Source organism: Lolium rigidum, chromosome 7 (assembly GCF_022539505.1).
Source record: "Lolium rigidum isolate FL_2022 chromosome 7, APGP_CSIRO_Lrig_0.1, whole genome shotgun sequence".
Taxonomy (NCBI): Eukaryota; Viridiplantae; Streptophyta; class Magnoliopsida; order Poales; family Poaceae; genus Lolium; species Lolium rigidum.
Window position 1 is genome coordinate 122,277,973 of NC_061514.1, and position 17,724 is coordinate 122,295,696.

General features: G+C 48.5%; 3 protein-coding genes and 1 non-coding gene across 4 annotated transcripts; 2 read left to right on the plus strand and 2 right to left on the minus strand.

Moving 5' to 3' along the window:
- The first annotated feature begins 2,623 nt into the window (after window positions 1-2,623).
- Window positions 2,624-5,625, plus strand: LOC124675537. The gene is made up of 5 exons (XM_047211619.1): window positions 2,624-2,734; window positions 2,874-2,947; window positions 3,706-3,835; window positions 4,237-4,548; window positions 5,010-5,625. Exons 1-5 carry the CDS (start codon window positions 2,624-2,626, stop codon window positions 5,277-5,279), a joined length of 897 nt encoding a protein of 298 aa, XP_047067575.1. The 3' UTR covers window positions 5,280-5,625.
- Window positions 5,626-6,010: 385 nt separating this feature from the next.
- Window positions 6,011-6,083, minus strand: TRNAR-ACG. Its single transcript has one exon. It is a non-coding gene; the product is annotated as a tRNA-Arg (tRNA).
- Window positions 6,084-6,147: 64 nt separating this feature from the next.
- On the minus strand, window positions 6,148-16,312 carry LOC124675143 (sugar transport protein MST1-like). Its single transcript, XM_047211208.1, has 4 exons — window positions 15,852-16,312; window positions 15,440-15,759; window positions 6,869-7,501; window positions 6,148-6,782 (listed from the first exon to the last, which is right to left on the minus strand). Exons 1-4 carry the CDS (start codon window positions 15,985-15,987, stop codon window positions 6,336-6,338), a joined length of 1,536 nt encoding a protein of 511 aa, XP_047067164.1. The 5' UTR covers window positions 15,988-16,312; the 3' UTR covers window positions 6,148-6,335.
- On the plus strand, window positions 11,970-13,974 carry LOC124675144. The gene is made up of 3 exons (XM_047211209.1): window positions 11,970-12,191; window positions 13,043-13,126; window positions 13,489-13,974. The coding sequence occupies exons 1-3, from the start codon at window positions 11,972-11,974 to the stop codon at window positions 13,557-13,559; spliced, it is 375 nt and encodes a 124-aa protein (XP_047067165.1). The 5' UTR covers window positions 11,970-11,971; the 3' UTR covers window positions 13,560-13,974.
- Window positions 16,313-17,724: the final 1,412 nt, after the last annotated feature.

The following is a 17,724-nucleotide window of genomic DNA, read 5'->3' on the forward strand; positions in this document are numbered from 1 at the left end:
GATGGTACAATTAATTTTCTCGTGAGAAGCACCATGTTACGGTATCCACTCTTATTATCGTAAACCCCTCTCTTTTCTTTAACTGGCTGCCACGTCAACGTTTTTAATGAGTTGGAGTTTAAGATACCGGTTAACATACCCCACTGGGTTCAATCTTAGAGCATCTCTAGTCGCGTCTCCAAAGCGATTTGGAGCGCACCGGACAATTGACTACCCCTAGCCGTGCGCCCCAAATGTCGATTTGGTTCGATGCGACACAATAATGTTCGGTGCCCTCTCTGCTACACACGTGTCACTGCGGGAGCAGCTGCACGCAACACGAAGATGCGGGGTGAGTGGTCGACCCACCGCATCAGCGAAACGAGATTGCCACGCGACGTTTCATTGCCTTAAACCCGTCACCTACCTTTGGTCAAGCCGCGTAAAATAAATGGCCGCACAGATCTCAATGCGCCTTTGCAGTTTTCCTAGGCGTGTAGAGAGACGTCTCGTCGCAGATGGCCATGCGCCCCAGCCTTTACCATCGCCCCATAGCGTGCTCCCAGCGTATAATTTGAGGTGTTCGCCCTCTCATCACACAACCCTAGCACCGCCCATCCAAAACCTTAGCACAACCCCCTCCACAACGATATCAACACCCTCCACCTTCTCCCTACGCGCTCCATGGCAGGTTCTAGTGGCCGCGATAGAGGCAGGGGTTGCCGCGATCGCCGTCACCGCGCTTCCACGACATGGAGTTCTTCCAGTTCGTCGTCATAATCATTGAAGACCCATTCGGCAAAAAGAGGCTCCCGGAGAAGTTCGTGGGTTTTCTCAATGGTCGGGACTCGGATGGTCTTGCTTGTTTCAAACTTCAAAGTGTCTAGACACTCGCACGTTGTTTATTTTGATGGAAAGTTCCAACGGAGCGACACAAATGGACGCTGCGCGACTGTTTGCGTTCGCGCGGACCGGAAATGCGCCTTCACCCTGCTTCAGCGGGGCGACGTATAGTGTCCGGGCCGTCCGCGGAGACGCAAACGCGGCGCAAAAACATGGCACATTTGCGTCTCCACGGACGCTGCGTGGTCGCGCCGAGAGTCCGCTCGCTTTTCCCACACGAGCCCGCCTAGTAGCGACCCTGGCTTGAGCCGGCGTGAATTAAGCACAACAACTACCGGGAAGGGCAACCGCCGGAGTGGCAACCACGTCGATCGACATGCGAACCACCGGAAGGGAGCGCCGAACTGCCGCGGAAGAGCAACTGCAACCCTCTTCGTTATACGCGCCGCCATTAATCCCCGGTCAATAAGACCCATGCGCTAATTCATCTCCAACCGGCGTGCCACCTGCGTCAAACCATGAACAACCTATCGTTGCCATCGGACACCGACATCGAGGGGAAGCCGCGGGGATGGTGGCATTGGTGGGATATAGCTGCCACACCAAGCAGCTCTAGTTCCCCGCCTACAGAGGGCGAGGAGGAGGGGGAGGCCGTCGTCGAGGAGGGGGCCTCGTTGGCCATGACGGCCAGGACGAGGAGGAGGAGAAGGAAGAAGATGAAGCTGCAAGGTGGACACGGCTGGAGGCGGAGAATGCGGCCGAGGAGGCGGCGACGGCAAGGAAGGAGGCAAGGGCCCGAGCGAGGGCGCGGGCGGCAGAGGCTCATCATCTGTTCACGGACGACGAGGAAGACCCCAATGACTACTCGTCGGAGGGAGGCTCAACCTCGTTGGGCGTGTCGACCGCCAGTACCTCTTCGCAGGAGGTGACGAGCAGGAAGCGCGTCCATGAGGATGACGAGGCGGGGCCTTCAAACAAGAAGTAGCTAGTTTAAAAGTTTGTGTAGCATAGAAATCTATGATATGTAGCGGCATTCTAGAGGAATAGATATCTCTTTTTCTGGGATATTTTCAATGTATATCTTCAATGCCGTCGCATAATCTCGAATATACTAGCTGAGTACGACGACAACTACCGACCGGAACTCTCATGTAGAGGAATAAAAATCTCTCACTCGCCGAACGAAATGCGTTGGGCGATGAGTTGCCCACAACAGAAATGGACAATTTACGCCTAGCGATCATTTCAACGTCCGCGGGGCGTCCGAAATATGTCGCTTGCGTCACTCACACACGGGTGTACTAGACACGGGCTCCATTGTCAGTAGAACAACGGTGGGTGGTGGGCGGTGTGCCAGATGTGGACTTTCGAGCACTGCAATGGCAAGGCACGTCCGCACGTGCCCACCGCCACCGGCCCTCACCCAGGCAGGATCCTCTACACTTGTACACGCCAGATTTTACAACATTCAGCCACTCACCACCAAGCACGTACCCCAACCTGACTCATATCTCCCCAGCACACAGATCCCCGGATCTCCTGCTCCCACCGGGTCCCTGCCTAAAACAACACGTTCCGTTCCAATTCCAACCCAGAACCCCACCGACAAGTGGCCCCACAGATATCCCGACCCACATGTCAGCGTAACGCAAGGTAACTGTTCCGTGACGCCGACAGGAGCGGATGGGTTTCGGTACTAGCACGAGTACCCCACGCCACGCAGCAGCGGCAGTCGCCAGTCCGAGCGAAGCAGAGAAGGCAGCAGCAGCGCAGCGGCGGTCGCAGGCACGCACGGAGAGCAATGGAGAGGGCGGTGCCGGTGCGGAACCCGCACACCTCCACGGCCGACCTGCTCACCTGGTCGCCCACGGCCGCCGGCGCCTCCGCCGCATCCTCCCGCCCCAGCCTCAAGGTAAGCACGCGCGCGACGGCCTCCGCCTCGCCGTGTCGCTGCCCGTGTCTCTCCGGGTCTGTTTCGCTGTTTACCCGTGCGATGCGGCTGACTTTGGGGCCCGCGTGCTTCGGTGCTGCCGTGCCTGTTTGTTGTGCAGCCCGCCGGGGGGATCACGCCGGCGATGTTCGGCGCGCCGGTCAGCGAGGACGACGCCGAGGATCTGAGCAACAGGTGAGATCCGGGGCCTGCCCAGTGCCGTATTCCGCCCTGATCCGCCCGAGCTGTCATTTTGTATTTGATTGACCCGATCTGATCTACTATCTGTAATGCATGCTCTGTTCGGATGTGTGTGTTTGACCGATCGATGCTCTCCAGCTTAGAACTGTTATGCGTGATTTCAGTGATGCAAATGGCAAATGTCTAATTCAAATTTGGGTATTTTCCGGCGTGGTACTAGAGGGGAAGCTATCAATTAGTGGCATATATGCCGAGTCATGTCTCATGTGGTGGCAGTCTCTGCGTGCTGGGTTGCAGCTTGCTGTCCAGGTTATGGCATTGTCTATTTTCTCTGTTGTTAGTTATTGTAGTTGTTGAAAAAATCTCTTTCATCCAATTTTCGTGAGTGTGTGTTGGTGTGTTAGAAAATGTCAGTTTGTGAGAATCTGATGGAGTGCTTGCCATGTTAACCAGATCAACATCATACTCCACTGACTCAGTGAGAATTGGTTTTGAAACTTTTTACCTGCCATGTTTTTATGGCTCTGATGATATTACGTAGGCTTGCATGTAAGGGTATTTCGGTTTCTTAAAGGCAATAAATATGCATCTCGAAGTACCGACATTTTTGTGGTTAGTGTATTAGCAACTGATTTGATTTTTTGTGGTAATAAAAATAGTCAGGTCCTTTTAATTCATATATGTTATGCTTGCTCGAATATGAGATGCATTGAACTCTGCCATAACTTTCCAACCTTGTTGACCTATTATAGTGAAAGGAGATTGATGTCCGGCTCCAAGATGAAGGAAATGACCGGGAGTGGGATATTTGCTGAGAAGGGTGAGAATGGTGATTCAGAGTCTTCGAATTCTGCTAACAGGACTTCTGTGAGGATGTATCAGGTACTTAACTTTCTTTCAAACATGTCGTGATATCCCCATTTGGTTGATGAATAATGTGTATCTCCTCTTGTTATTATTGTGATGGCTCCTTCCTTGCACTAGTAATACTAGTATGTGTTCTTGGGCAATCACTCTGTCCTGGACAGAGTACTGAGTTAAATTTAATACATGCTTTGACACAAACTTGTATTTGGTATTTGAGACTTTTAAAAAATGCACCTCTGGAGATATCTCATTATCTCAAGTGTTAGGTTATGTCCTTTGATGTTTGAAATCTTCCACATCCTTTGATTTTGTTTTCTTTTTGTTTTGGGAACATTAATTAAATTTCAAACTTTGTTTTCTATTTCACTCACTTATATTAAATATCAACCATTCGTTGATGCACCTTTCCATTACAGCAAACTGTAGCTGGAATGAGTCAGATCTCATTTAGTGCTGATGGAAGTGTTTCTCCAAAGAAGCCGTCCTCACTGCCTGAAGTGGCTAAGCAGCGAGAGCTTAGTGGTACATTTGAGAGTGATGCTGAAGCTAAAACCAGTAAACAGCTTTCTGAATCCAAGAACAAGGAGCTCAGCGGGAGCAATATCTTTGGTCCACCTCCTGTGACCCCGGTGAGGCCATTGGCTGCTCGTAATATGGAGCTACAAGGGAATGTGGATTTTGCACTTCCACAGCCAAGAAGCGTCCACACATCAGTGAAAGTATCCCACGTAAGTGATATGCTCTTGTTGAGATTTCGATTCCATATATTACTATGCCACCTTTTGGAGTCAGGTAGCCATCATAAAGCCCATTACATATCCCAGTTTTCCTCATTTCATGTGCTTGCATGATGCTGATTTGTATTCTTCAATAATTACACTACGTGCTTCTGTTCCATGAACGCTAAATGCTACACTGATTTGTTACCTCAGTTCAGGCAACCCAATGGAAGCCACTTCTAGCTTCATCTTAACAAACATGCTCAAATTTGGTTACTGGCCTACCTGCAGTGTTGCCTGATGTCAGCACAGCAACGAGTCAGTTATTGTTTGATAGTATTTCTTATATTACAATATTTTCATCAATCTGTTGCTTGCTGTTTGTCAGCAAAATCTTGATGGCCTTTTATACCCTGCTAGCATAAATAACTAACTCCTATGTATCTGCATGACTTGGAATGCCTTTGTAGCCTGCTGGAGGTCCAAGCAACATCACGTTCAGTGAGGATCCTGCAACTAAAACATCAAAGAAAATTCACAACCAGAAGTTCCAAGAGCTGACAGGCAATAACATCTTCAAGGAGGATGCTTCCCCTGGCTCTGACAAGTCTCTGAGCTCTGCGAAGCTTAAGGAGATGAGTGGCAACGACATCTTCTCTGATGGAAAGGCGTCTTCGCGAGACTACCTTGGTGGTGTCCGGAAGCCGCCTGGTGGCGAGAGCAGCATTGCACTGATCTAATTATTGTAGAAGGCTCTAATCGGACAGGCTAGTCCTCATCTCGAAAGCGCGAAGGCCGTGCTCTTCTTGATCATGAGGTCACATCAAGCTTAGAGATCTAAAATATGTTTGATATCTTAGCCCTAATATAATGTACCAGTCAGCAGAATCTGACTCGGCCCATGTCCTGCATGTTTGTGTGTGACCTTATTCTTCTTTTGTGCTACTTATGTATTAATCTCTTCGTACTGAGAACCTATGCAATAAGCTTTTATGGGCTAGATTCATGAGCTCTTTCGACAAGACTGTAATTTGGAGCTTACATGGAACAGTTTAGATGTATTCGCAAAACACAGTTACAGGAACAGCTTAGATGTGTCAGGCTGGCACAATTGAATATCAAAAGGTGCAGCAGAATTTTTGAACAGTTTAAGATGTGTCACGCTGGTACCAGCAGAATTTCCGTGGTAACAACCGTGACAGAAATAGGAACTATTAACTTCTCTTTGGGTTACATACATTCAGTATGGGTCACAAACTTTACAGCATATAAAGAGCGAAGATTACTCCTGGTGATCCGGTAAACTCTAATTCGCTGAGATCATGACCAGCTCATGATGTCAGCAACTTAACAGAAAGAAAGAAAGAAAACGACTTACATTCAGTAAGGGTATACCTGGTAATCTAATTCCATTGGGTAATAACCTGCTCATCGTGTCAGCAACTTCACAAAAATGACAAAAAGATAAAAACGACTCCGCTGGGGATCGAACCCAGAATCTCTGGTTTCGTAGACCAGCGCCTTATCCATTGGGCCACGGAGTCATTGTTGAATGTTTTTGAAGTTTTTGTTATAAGAACAAATATCTCTGGTCTCTGTAACATGTGTCATTTTCTTACAGAGACCATGTTATTGAATTCCGTACAACGCCATGAAACAATCTTTTCACAAACAAATTGTAATGCTGAATTTTCCTCCCCATACTCCCACAAGAACACAACACGCACGGCCGTATGTGTAGGGAGAAACAGAAACCACGACGGTCGACGGACGGCAAAGACGGGAAAAGTGGCCGGTCAGTTTATGAGCGCCTCGGCGTTCTTGGCCGGCGGCTGCACGAAGCGTCCCCAGTACCAGTGCCGCGCCCAGACGGCGCCCATGGCCTCAAGCGGCACCCCCTTGGTCTCCGGCAGGAACGCCACCACGAAGGCGGTCATGGCGGCGACCCAGGCCGCGTAGTAGATGAACGTGGCGTACTTGAGGCTGCAGAGCATGGAGAGGAACGTCTGCGTGAGCACGAAGGTGGCGCCGAGGTTGACGGCCACGCTGATGCTCTGCCCCGCCGACCGGACCTCCACCGGGAATATCTCGCCGGGGATCACCCACGTCAGCGGGCCCCAAGACCACCCGAACGACGCCGAGAACACGCACGTCAGCGCCAGCACCGCCAGCGAGTACTTCCTCGCCATCGTCGACTCGCCGTCACGCCCGATCTGCGACCCCATGATCCACGCCACCGCCACCTAGCCATCACCATCTCTCTTTCAGTATGTTGCAATGTCTCGCTTAATCAAGAAGCACTCCTGTTAGATGAATGTCATATACGTACCTGGCACATGATCATCACGAGTCCACCAGCCAGGAACAGCGGCCTGCGACCGTAGCGGTCCACGGTGGCGACGGACACGAGCGCGGAGCCGAGGTTGACGGCGCCGAGGACGACGGCGCCCATCAGCGCGCCGTTGGCGCCGAACCCGGCCGTCTGGAACAGCACGGGCGAGAAGAAGGCGATGACGATCACCCCCGTCAGCTGCTGGAACAGCGGCACCGCCACGGCCAGCACCAGGTGCGGGCGGTACTCCCTCCTCAAAATCCTCCGGAACGCTCCGTGCTCGTGGTCGCGCGCGGCCTCCACCGCGCGCGCCACCTCCTCCAGCTCGGCCTCCACGTCCGCCTTCGGCCCGCGGATGCGCCGGAGCGCGGCGCGCGCCTGCTCCGCCCGCCCGCGCACGAGCAGGCTGCTGGGCGTGTCCGGGATGAGCAGCGCGCCCACGAGGATGACCGTCGCCGGAACCGCCGCCAGGCCCAGGGAGAGCCGCCACCCCCACCGCGGGATGCGGGCCGCGCCGTAGTTTGTCAGGTTCGCCGCGAGGTTGCCGATGCCGAGGAAGAGCTGGAACCCCGTCGTGAAGGCGCCCCTCCACTTGGCAGGCGCCGTCTCCGCCAGGTACACCGGCGCCGCCTGCCATTAGTTGCCACACGTACGTACGGTCACATCATGCGTTTGTTCGCACTTCCGACTTCATGCAAAATGGAAATTAGTACTTGAGGATTATTCAGTGTGCCCTAAATTCCTAATCCTAGGACCAGCTATTCTTAAATTGTCTTATTCCTAATTCAACCATTGTTTGAATCGTAATTAGAAAGTTATTGTTTGGAATTCAAATTTTAATTCAGTTTCTTAATTGAATTTCTTTATTCATATTTGAATTGAATTCAAATTGTTTCCCTCAAAGCACAAGGTTTCAATAAATGTTATGTCGAATTTTCTCGCACTCTCGTCGATGACCTAAATCAATTCCACCAACATAAGATAAACCTCGATCGTTTTGATAGGTTTAAACAAAAGTACGATTTTTTTTCGGAATTTCTATGCATGAATGCACTGCACGCAACTGTTTGCTCTCTATTTTCAGTGTCAAAACCTAATATGTTACTACTATGAAATATTAGGAACAAATTCACGATAGAGTGGACCTTTCCGGCTAAACATATTGATGCCTTGTATAAAATGTCTATGTACTTACGGGTGTGGAGGCCAGTGGCTAGGAGACATAACCGTGAGACGGTGGAGCTGGCGATTGGCAAGATTTGTGCTCTCCACATCTCTGTCCGCGACCATCCGACTTGGAGGGCTACCTATCTTAGTCGTTATCCTTGCTTTAGCTTGTTATAGGTCTTGTGTTGGGGCGGCTTAGGTCTACCTAGCTTGGTTCGTACTAGCACTTAGCAGATGAATATTCGGAACTAAGCTCCTTTTTTTATGGTTTGTAATGGTTTATATGATGACGTGTGTACTCTACAGTGGTGGCTTCATTAATTTAGAACTAGGAAAAGTGCCCGTGCGTTGCACCGAAAAAAACAAAAACTCTAACGCTTCAACTTATCATCCGTGATGATACTTTTCCAGACTTTTGCCATTGTCGACGAAGGTGGTCACATTTTCTCCTACCCATGACGAATATGATGAATTTGTGATGCACGAGGATATGCCCAAATCCACAAATCAATCCACTTTTCATATTTGTGGCAAACTCCAATGCTGCCATGAATCTTAAGCCAATGCCCACCACAAAAATAAATATCATATTTTAATTCATAGGAAAAGTTGTAATAGGACTTCTTGCATTCCTGGTTCTCTCAAAACGCTAGCAGTAGGCGGCGTTCTCCGTTTGTTTTTGTTCTTGTTTGCACACCTGCCTAGGATGCTGTGAGCTACTCGCATGTATTCCTTATCTCTTTGGTAATGAAATTTGATCCCCCGGCGGATCGCTTGGGAAGAAAAATCATAAAGGACCAAGCTAGTGTTCTTGATCTGTAGCTAGCCGAGGCTGTTTTGAAGGATATGCTTTCCTGTGAAACTAAACAAGCTAGTAAAGTACCAGCACGCACTTAAGTAATACTCCCTCCGTTCCTATATATAAGCCATATAGTTTTCTGAGAAAAATTCCAGAATATAAAGTTTATTGCATTGTCCTATTTGTATGGACAATATTTTTGGAGATTCGATTAGGTTTACTTATCTTATGCAAAGTCCTCTATTAGCTCACGGCAATTATTTATGGTTAACCCTAGCCAAACATGGTGTAATTTTTCCTAAATATGCATTTCTTAATTTCCGTGCCAGAAATTATATGGATTATATTTAGGAAACTGCTGGGCGTCCCCCGGGGGATCTGATTCCCCAGCCCCCGGGTCCCCAGCCGTCGGATCAACCATTTTAACGGTTAGATTTGCATGTAGCAAAAAAAATCTCCCGGCAGCAAAAAAATCACCCCGGCAGCAAATGATCGAAGCAAAAAACGGTTCGTTCAAAAAAGCTGGGCTCGCCGGAGATCTCGCCGGAGACCTCGCCGGAGACCACGTAGCAAACATATTACGCGAGATGTAGCAAAACCGCAAATAAATTGTAGCAAATTTTTTTATTCATATGCCGCAAATCCTCTAAGACATCAACGGAGACATCGCCTGCAGCCGGCAGCAACGCCGTCCGAGTTGCAGCAACTCCGTTCGTCCAGTGCCACAAGCTGCTAGTAGCAACGCCCTATGCCTATGGTAGCAAAAAATCCACCCTCCGCCGGTAGCAATGTCGGACACCTTAAATAGCAAAAATCGGCCTTCGCAGATAGCAACACCGCAGGCCTAAGGCAGCAAACCTCCTAATGAAGCAGAGGAGCACGAGATGGAGGCGACGCTGGTAGCATCGGCGGCGACCGCCTGTAGCATCGACGCCCTCGGCTGGTAGCACTAGTGAAAGCCACAGTAGCACCCAAAATCGGTGGTCGTCGGGGTCGGAGGTAGTGGGTCCGGCCGGAACTCCGCGATGAGGTCGACTTCCCTTGATGGCATCGAAGCGGAGAAGCGCGACGAGCTCAAAAGCGGCGAGGTGGGCGAGCTCCGGCGGCAGGTGGCGGCCAGCTACCCCACCTCACCCTCCCGCTCGACTACTTCGCTCTGCGCCCGCTGCCGGCCCTGCCCGTCGTCGTCGCGCCGCCGGCCTAGCCCGTCGTCGTCGCGCCGCCAAACCTCCTCCAACTCCCGCGTGGCAGAGATCCTTATGCTCGCTGCCGGCGTGCCGCAATACAACCGGCTCCGAGCCATGAGCCCCTCCCCGGCGGCGGAGGAGCCACCCGCGCTGGCGCCGGAGCTCGTTCTGGGAGGCTCCTTCGCTGGCCTGGCTCCTTCGCTGGCCTTCTGCTTCGTCGCTCCATGGTGAAAAAAGTGAGAGAATAGGGAAAGCAACGAGTGGACACAGGAAGAAGAAAGGATAACGTGTGGTGTAGTGGGTCCCATGGACACGCGTCACGCGCGGAAGGAGGAGGCTGCGGGCGTGAGATCCTCCGGGGGATTACAATCATTTTCCTTATATTTAGGACCGGAGGGAGTATTGCATTAGCAAGAACGCCTAAAACCTTAGCCATATATTCGCTAGCTATGCATGCGAACACTGTCATGTTTTAGAAAGCCACACGCCGGGCTCGGTGTGCAAGGTGCGACCTGCTTGGTTAAAGAGCAGCAGGCCAGACGGCGCAAGCTTCTCGAGCATGGTGCGGTGGCGAGTCTACGCGAGCAGCTAGCTTGGTCGAGATTGCAGTAGGCTTGGTGATGTGGAGCCGTGGAGGCGAGCTTGGCGTCAGCGGCCTGAGCGGCGGCCAGAGGAGGTCAGGCGAGGTCGGACGGACTGCGGGGCGAGGTCGGAGAGCTGGGAGGAGACCGCGGTCCAGGACAACTTCAGTTCTACTCCGCCTCGTTCTACGACGGTGACAACTCGAGCCACCTCCGTCCATGAGAGAAGCTCGCCGTGGACCTTTTCCCCTCGGCGGCATCCTTGGTTTGTCCATAACTCCACAAGTCCATCACGTCCACACTTCGATACGAATAACAATCCGGATGCACAGGGCGGACGGAGAGTTTGGATTGACGAAACGAACTGACGAGGGGCGGCCAGGAAGAAGGGCCTCGCCCAGATTGCAACCGAGCTCGGCAAGTACGTCCTCAACGCAGCCGATGTCACACCACACCCGTCGTCGCACTGGTGAAGACCCCCATCCACGAGCTTTCTGATGGACCTGGACTGTTTTTCATCGAAATAAACTTTTTAATTGGAGCAAGGCCCGAGAAACCACATGTGATACGTAACCGGGACTCTTTATCTCGGCCTGGACTCTTAATAGCAGCAAGACCCGGAATCCACGTTTGACGGACGAAAATCACGAGACTAACTACGGACAACGGACGACCAAACTATGATAGACCAAACCACGGAAACACTTTTCCCTTCATTATTAGGTATAGATTGAGCTTCTTTCGTTCCTTCCATCCAAATTCCTAATCCTAAAGAGATAACCTACCAATTAATGATCAGGTCAACCATTCGTGCAACATGTACATATGGATAGCTAGCCCTGCACGGACGACATGAACAAAGGAGCTACTACACCCGATCAACGATGGAAAGTGAGACGTATCATGCGTGCCTGCACGAGTTGCACGTTCCAGCTAACTACACTGACCAGAAAAATGAAATGCGACAACCTATCCACTATTCAATTCAATTTTGGTAACGTGAATACGTGAGAGTCAGGTTGCAAGGGGGGCGGGACAGCCCGCTAGGCCGCAACGCCGCCCCGCAAAAAAGGCCGAAGCGGTGCCGCTGGGCTGACCGCGTCGCCTCTAGCGGGCCGAAGCAGTCAGGCCGCATTGACCACCAACATCCCGCAGTCCCGCAAATCACTCTTCCCGTGAAAAAACTGTATCTCTCGATGGGGAAACCCCTCCCGGCGGCGGCTCAGCTCCACCGCCCCTGAGATCTTCCTCCACCGCCCCTGAGATCTTCCTCCACCTCCCCCGAGATCTTCCTCCGCCCCACCTGCTCGTACCGATGTTGGGGTCGACGGCGGTAGTGCATCCATCTCGGGACTGCCCGGTCGGGATGGTCGACGGCGGCGGAGCCTCCATCTCGGGACTGCCCGGCCAGGAACCTCCACCGCCTCCCTCACGCGCTGAAGAGGATGGTTCATCACCATCAACTGGAGCTGGCCTTTCATCACCGTCAACTTCGGCAAGGCCATCCTCGTTGCCCCCTTTTCTGCACTCCAAGAACAAAGGGCATCTGTCAGCTGGAGAAATCGCTGCTTCGACCCAAGTCCAAGGTGTGTGACCACAATCCTCTCTTGCTTGATGCTTTAGAATTACTGATACATGTGTGCCAGGGCTGATTTTGGTTCAGATTGTATAAGTAATATCATATAGTTTTCCATACATTACATACTTGCTTCAGAGTTTTCTTAAACTGAGCAAGTCTCATTTGTTCTACAATAAAAAGCAAACAGATTTAATGATACCATTGGATGTTTGCTCCGGCCATCCTAATCTCCTTGTAGGTAGAATATAACTAAGTCTGGATAGTTTAGGTCCATTGTACTAAATTGCAGCTACCGCTATTGCTGATTTAGGATGCTACCCTGAATCCGGCAGCAAATGCTAGTGCGTCCAACCAATTCTGCAAGCATCACTTCACCTTCATGATAGTGCGTAGCATTGGTCTGACTGCACTGTGAACATCTTGTGTTTAGCTGTGAGTCTGTGACCTGTTTGTATTTCCTAGACAAAGTGGGCCTTCTCACTATTTGTATAGATTGATTAGTTTGCTTGTTTGCTTTTACTCAGAAAGCTAAGTAAATAGAATGCATCAATGGAGTAGCATTACAGAATTTATTGATTTAATGTTCGGCTCATCTTTATACGTCCAATAATAAATTAAATCTTAGGCTCACTAATACTTCTCTATAATCAGTTGGTTGATCAGACTATGACATGTTGGTTATCTTTCTATGATTGGTTACACATGTTAGGCATGATCGATTTTGTATTTGTCAAGTAACAGGATGCTACTTGTGTTGTGATCTTTCAGAAACTTCACATCATGAACTATGTTGTGTATTTATTTTTTTAGTTCTTATACCTTGTGCAAATTATTGAAAATTTTCGTATTCATCAACAGATCAACATGAAAGACCTGCGAAATCCCTGTCAATGAAAGTTGTAGCTGCACCTACAAATGGAAAATCCCGAGATCCAAGCCAAGGTACATGCTTGGTTCTTTATTTTCCAGTACCATTTACTTGCAGCCATTATTAGTACTAATTTGTTACTTCACATCTTACCTGTACTAAGTACTTGACGCTGTCCCGGTTAGTTCTGTAGTTCCGCAAACATTGTTCTCAAACATCACAAATCTGGTTTTGACATTTCACATGATAACCTGTTTTTCTTTCTAGCAATTGAATCTTATGACAGCATGTGAATTAGACACTCCTCATATAATCACAAATATTATTTTATTTTGTTACATCATCTTGACAAGTATATGGGTCGATAAATCATATGTTGAGAACCCCAAAGTATTTAGCATATTCATTTAATACTCTTTTCCAATGAGTTTTGCAGGCCCCCCTAGGATGTGTTCAAGGCAAGACTACAAGGTCAAGGATCAACAACTAGGTACATGGAAAATCTAATTATGTAATGAGTGAAAAGAGTTCTCCAGTGCAGCATCAGAGTCCTGAAGGTCTTTTTCCCACTGCACTTGATACATCACCCACCACAAACTCTGAAGCTCTTTGATTTCTTCTATTGCTTCACAACTAGTCACTAGTTGTACACTAGTCACTAGTCAATACTGTTGTGCAACTTGGTTTTATTCTATATCACCATGTTCCTATATTTCCCATCGATCAGCTAGCAATGGTTAAGTTAACCATCTAGATAAAATTTCTGTGTGATTAGGCATTTAGAAGTATTTACATTCCTAAAGATGTAAAGATGTAATGGTTAAGCATTCAGAGTTATTATTAAGCAATATTAAGTGTGATGTAATATTAAGCATTCAGAATTATTTATATTTATAAAGATCAACCAGCGATCAATCAGCTATTTATGAAGTTTGTACAGCGATCAACCAAGCTATCTGAGCAGTGCTTCCGTTAAATCAGCTAGCTGACCAGTTTGTACAGCGATCAACCAAATAGCTGAGCAGTGCGTACCGACGCGGGACTAATGCGGGACGACGCGGGTTGCCGCAGTGTACGCACTGTGTACAGCGATCAATTGCGGCAAGCCGCCAGAGCCCGCTGAATTAGAGTTGTTCCGCGTCGCTGCGTAGCGGGCAGCCGCAACCCGCCCCGCTTGCAACCTGACGTGAGAGCGATGGGTCGACTCAAAACCAGCCACTCGTCCTAGCTAACCACGGAACCAGGCAGGCTATCTAGCTAGTTGCTACCATTCCAATTTGCATGACATGTGAACGGTTTCCCTCCATTTCAAAACAAGTGTCACAATTTTATTTAGATTGGTATGTATATAAATATATTTAATTAATATATATATATATATATATGTAAATCTAGATACATTCGTGATACTTATTTTGGTATGGAGAGAGTAAGACTTATGGTATGTGCTTTTCCCTCGAAGCATCAAAGCCAACCTCCATCCATGAATAAGTGTACGCTTAGCTTATGCTTAAGTTAATTTTTTTAAATTTGATTAACTTTTTTATTAGACACATATGTTACATCAAATTAGTATATTATAAAATATCTTTCAAGATTAATCTAGCGATTATAACCTTTACTGTCATAGATGTTGATGTGTTATCTAAAAAGTTGGACAAATTTAATAATATTTAGCTTAAGACATGGCTAAATGTACACTTATTTGTGAACAGAGTGACTAAATCACACTGTGTATAAAGATTGTAAGAATAAGTCAAATAAAAAAACCAGTTGCATGTGCAATAGAGTCTCCCTTTAACCGCGCACTAAAACTTATGAAACATAATCCGATCATTTGTTAGTCTCTACCCCTTTGTTTTTATTTATCCTGCATTTTGGATTTAGTCAAAATCAAACTCTGTCAAATTTAACCAAATATGTAGAAAAGGTATCAATATCTAAAATACATTATCAGTATTAATAGAACCATCATTAAATATATTTTCGTATTATAGAAATTTAGTGTTATGAGTGTTGATACTTATTTGATCATTTTTTTATAAAGTTTGATTTTAACTAAACGAAAAATGCATGCTAAATAAAAACAGAGGGAGTACTATTTCCCCACACAACGAAATCAGCACCGTATCACTTCTATTAATATTAGTGATGGCCTTGTTCCATTATTTTCTTTTCATGTGCCCTAAATTAACATTTTATACCTATCTAGTAACCACCTAAAAACTCGCCACTTGCTGAAAACAGAGTAATTTAAATCAGCCAAGATCTTCTACTCCTGGTGCAGGGAGCATTTGCATACAATCAGGTGTACTTCAGAACAAAAAGAGCCTGAAATACTGAAATAACTAAAATTCATCATTCAGCTCACTGTGTACCAAATATACCTGGTTGGTGAAGCCGATGCCGAAGCCGAGCAGCATGCGACCGACGATGAGCATGGCAATGTTCACCGCGGCGGCGTTCACGGCTGCGCCAGCGAAGAAGAAGGCGCCGCCGGCGAGCATGACGGCCTGCCTCCCGACCGCCCTGGTGACGCGGCTGGCCGCGAGGGAGGCGACCAGTCCCGCCAGGTACAGCGACGAGGTGAACGCCGTCAGCACGTGGCTGTCGTAGACGCAGTACTGGTCCCGCCGCGCGGCTGCCATCCGCCGGAGCACGCCCGGGAAGAACTCCGCCAGGAAGGACTCCATCGCCGTCACTCCCCCTGATCGATCAAAATTCACAGGCAGAGAGTGAGACATGTCTGTACATTGCAGCATTGCAAATTTGCGACGCATACGCGCGGGCGTGAGGTACCTGAGATGCCGATGTCGTAGCCGAAGATGAGGCCACCGGAGGCGGCCATGAGGCAGGTAACCACGACGGAGAAGGTTATGCCGCCGCCGTAGTCGCCGGACGGGGCGTCGCCCACGGCGAATCCCCCACCAGCCATCGCTAGCTAGCGCACCTTACTGAATTGCCACCGTGTAGCTAAGCCCTCTCGGACTTGATCAATGGCTATGCGAAACTGGATGCGCGGGGTAGCTAAGCCCGATCAGTGCGGCATTGTATAGGGCTGGTGACTGGTGAGTAGCTACCAGGAGGTGTGTCCGTGAGAGGATTTTGTTAGGTGGCGCCCGTAAGCTGGCCACCATTTCCCCGCACCAAACTATTCATTTTTCTTTTTGAAGTTTGGGATTGACCAGTTTCCTGAGCAAGCCCGACAAAAATGGCATCCCGAAGCTCTTGTCACTCGTGATCAAGTGATCAGGTCGCGACGTACGGGTGGCAAGCTGTTGGATCGACCGGATAGCATGACTGCCGCTTGAAACAGCATATTTTACAACTGAGGACCATTTGGATCTCTTTAATTTTGTAAGACGGATAGCTGTTTTATGCACACTCTGGGTTGTTGCCAGGGTTTTCAGTTTGGGCCAAAGAAAAAATTCATTACCCACCGAAATACACCAAGTCTAGGCAATTTCGGAAATGAATTTGTCCATTTTGTGTGTGTCATATTTAAATGAAGTTTACCTAAACTTCAATTTTACTTAAATTTTGACTAAATTTAGTCTGAAAATTTTGAAATAATTATATTTCAGACCCCATTGGGAAAACTGAAGAAGATGGGCTCTCCCCTCATCCTCCTCTCTATCTTGTTTATGTGAGACTTCTCTTGCAAATCTCACCATCTTTTTTGAAACATGGCAAAAGAATTACCATTTTCATTGATTAACCAAAATAGAGTTGCTCTCACCAGGAAGGATGCCCGCAGTCTGCTGTCAAGAAGTGATGCTGATGCCACTCTAGCGCTGACGGCACTCGACATCGGAGGAACAAGGAGGATCTAAGAGCACCAGTTGACGCTCCCCACGGCCAAATCCGGCGATAAATAGCGCTGGAGTGGATGAAACTTTGGCGTGGGGAGCGCCGAACTTCCAGTCGTCTCCCCAGATAGACGTCCGGAGATCAGCGGTTTGTCTTAGTTTCACAAATAAATTCACAGTTCAGCAAATTTGACAAATCTTGCCAATATTTGGCTTATTTTTACAAATAAACGTTACAGTTCAACAAAACAAGTAAATATTTTGACAATTTTTCAAACAAATTAAATAGAAACTAGTTGGTGTTGCCTCGAAGCCTCCATATGTGCTCCACCTGATCATCCTGCAGCTGTTGATGCATTGTGGAGTCTCGAATCTCCTGACGCATAGCGATGAACGCAGCCCATGATGTCGGCACCTGGTGATTAGGCTGTCTAAGAGGATCCTCTCTGTCATATGGTGCAGCTTGTTCACTCAGAGGAACCTGATACTTTCGCTCATTCTCGATAATCATGTTGTGTAAGCACACACAACAGTTCAGCACCTAGATGCGTGCAGTTAACACACGTCCGTTGGAAACCCCAAGAGGAAAGTGTGATGCGTACAGTAGCAATTTTTCCCTCAGAAAGAAACCAAGGTTTATCGAACCAGTAGGAGCCAAGAAGCACGTTGAAGGTTGATGGTGGCGGAGTGTAGTGCGGCGCAACACCAGGGATTCCGGCGCCAACGTGGAACCTGCACAACACAATCACGAGTACTTTGCCCCAACGTAACAATGAGGTTGTCAATCTCACCGGCTTGTCTGTAAACAAAGGATTAGATGTATAGTGTGGATGATGATGGTTGTTTGCGAAGAACAAGTAAAG

Excerpts from the sequence above, each read along its gene's own strand:
- LOC124675537 (XM_047211619.1), top strand. The coding sequence starts at position 2,624 with ATGGAGAGGGCGGTGCCGGTGCGGAACCCGCACACCTCCACGGCCGAC. Across the intron at positions 2,735-2,873 it reads CCTCCCGCCCCAGCCTCAAG|CCCGCCGGGGGGATCACGCC; the intron begins GTAAGCACGCGC and ends TTTGTTGTGCAG. Across the intron at positions 3,836-4,236 it reads CTTCTGTGAGGATGTATCAG|CAAACTGTAGCTGGAATGAG; the intron begins GTACTTAACTTT and ends TTTCCATTACAG.
- LOC124675144 (XM_047211209.1), top strand. The coding sequence starts at position 11,972 with ATGGTCGACGGCGGCGGAGCCTCCATCTCGGGACTGCCCGGCCAGGAA. Across the intron at positions 12,192-13,042 it reads TGCTTCGACCCAAGTCCAAG|ATCAACATGAAAGACCTGCG; the intron begins GTGTGTGACCAC and ends ATTCATCAACAG. Across the intron at positions 13,127-13,488 it reads ATCCCGAGATCCAAGCCAAG|GCCCCCCTAGGATGTGTTCA; the intron begins GTACATGCTTGG and ends TGAGTTTTGCAG.
- LOC124675143 (XM_047211208.1), bottom strand. The coding sequence starts at position 15,987 with ATGGCTGGTGGGGGATTCGCCGTGGGCGACGCCCCGTCCGGCGACTAC. Across the intron at positions 15,760-15,851 it reads CTACGACATCGGCATCTCAG|GGGGAGTGACGGCGATGGAG; the intron begins GTACCTCACGCC and ends TTGATCGATCAG. Across the intron at positions 6,783-6,868 it reads TCGTGATGATCATGTGCCAG|GTGGCGGTGGCGTGGATCAT; the intron begins GTACGTATATGA and ends GGTGATGGCTAG.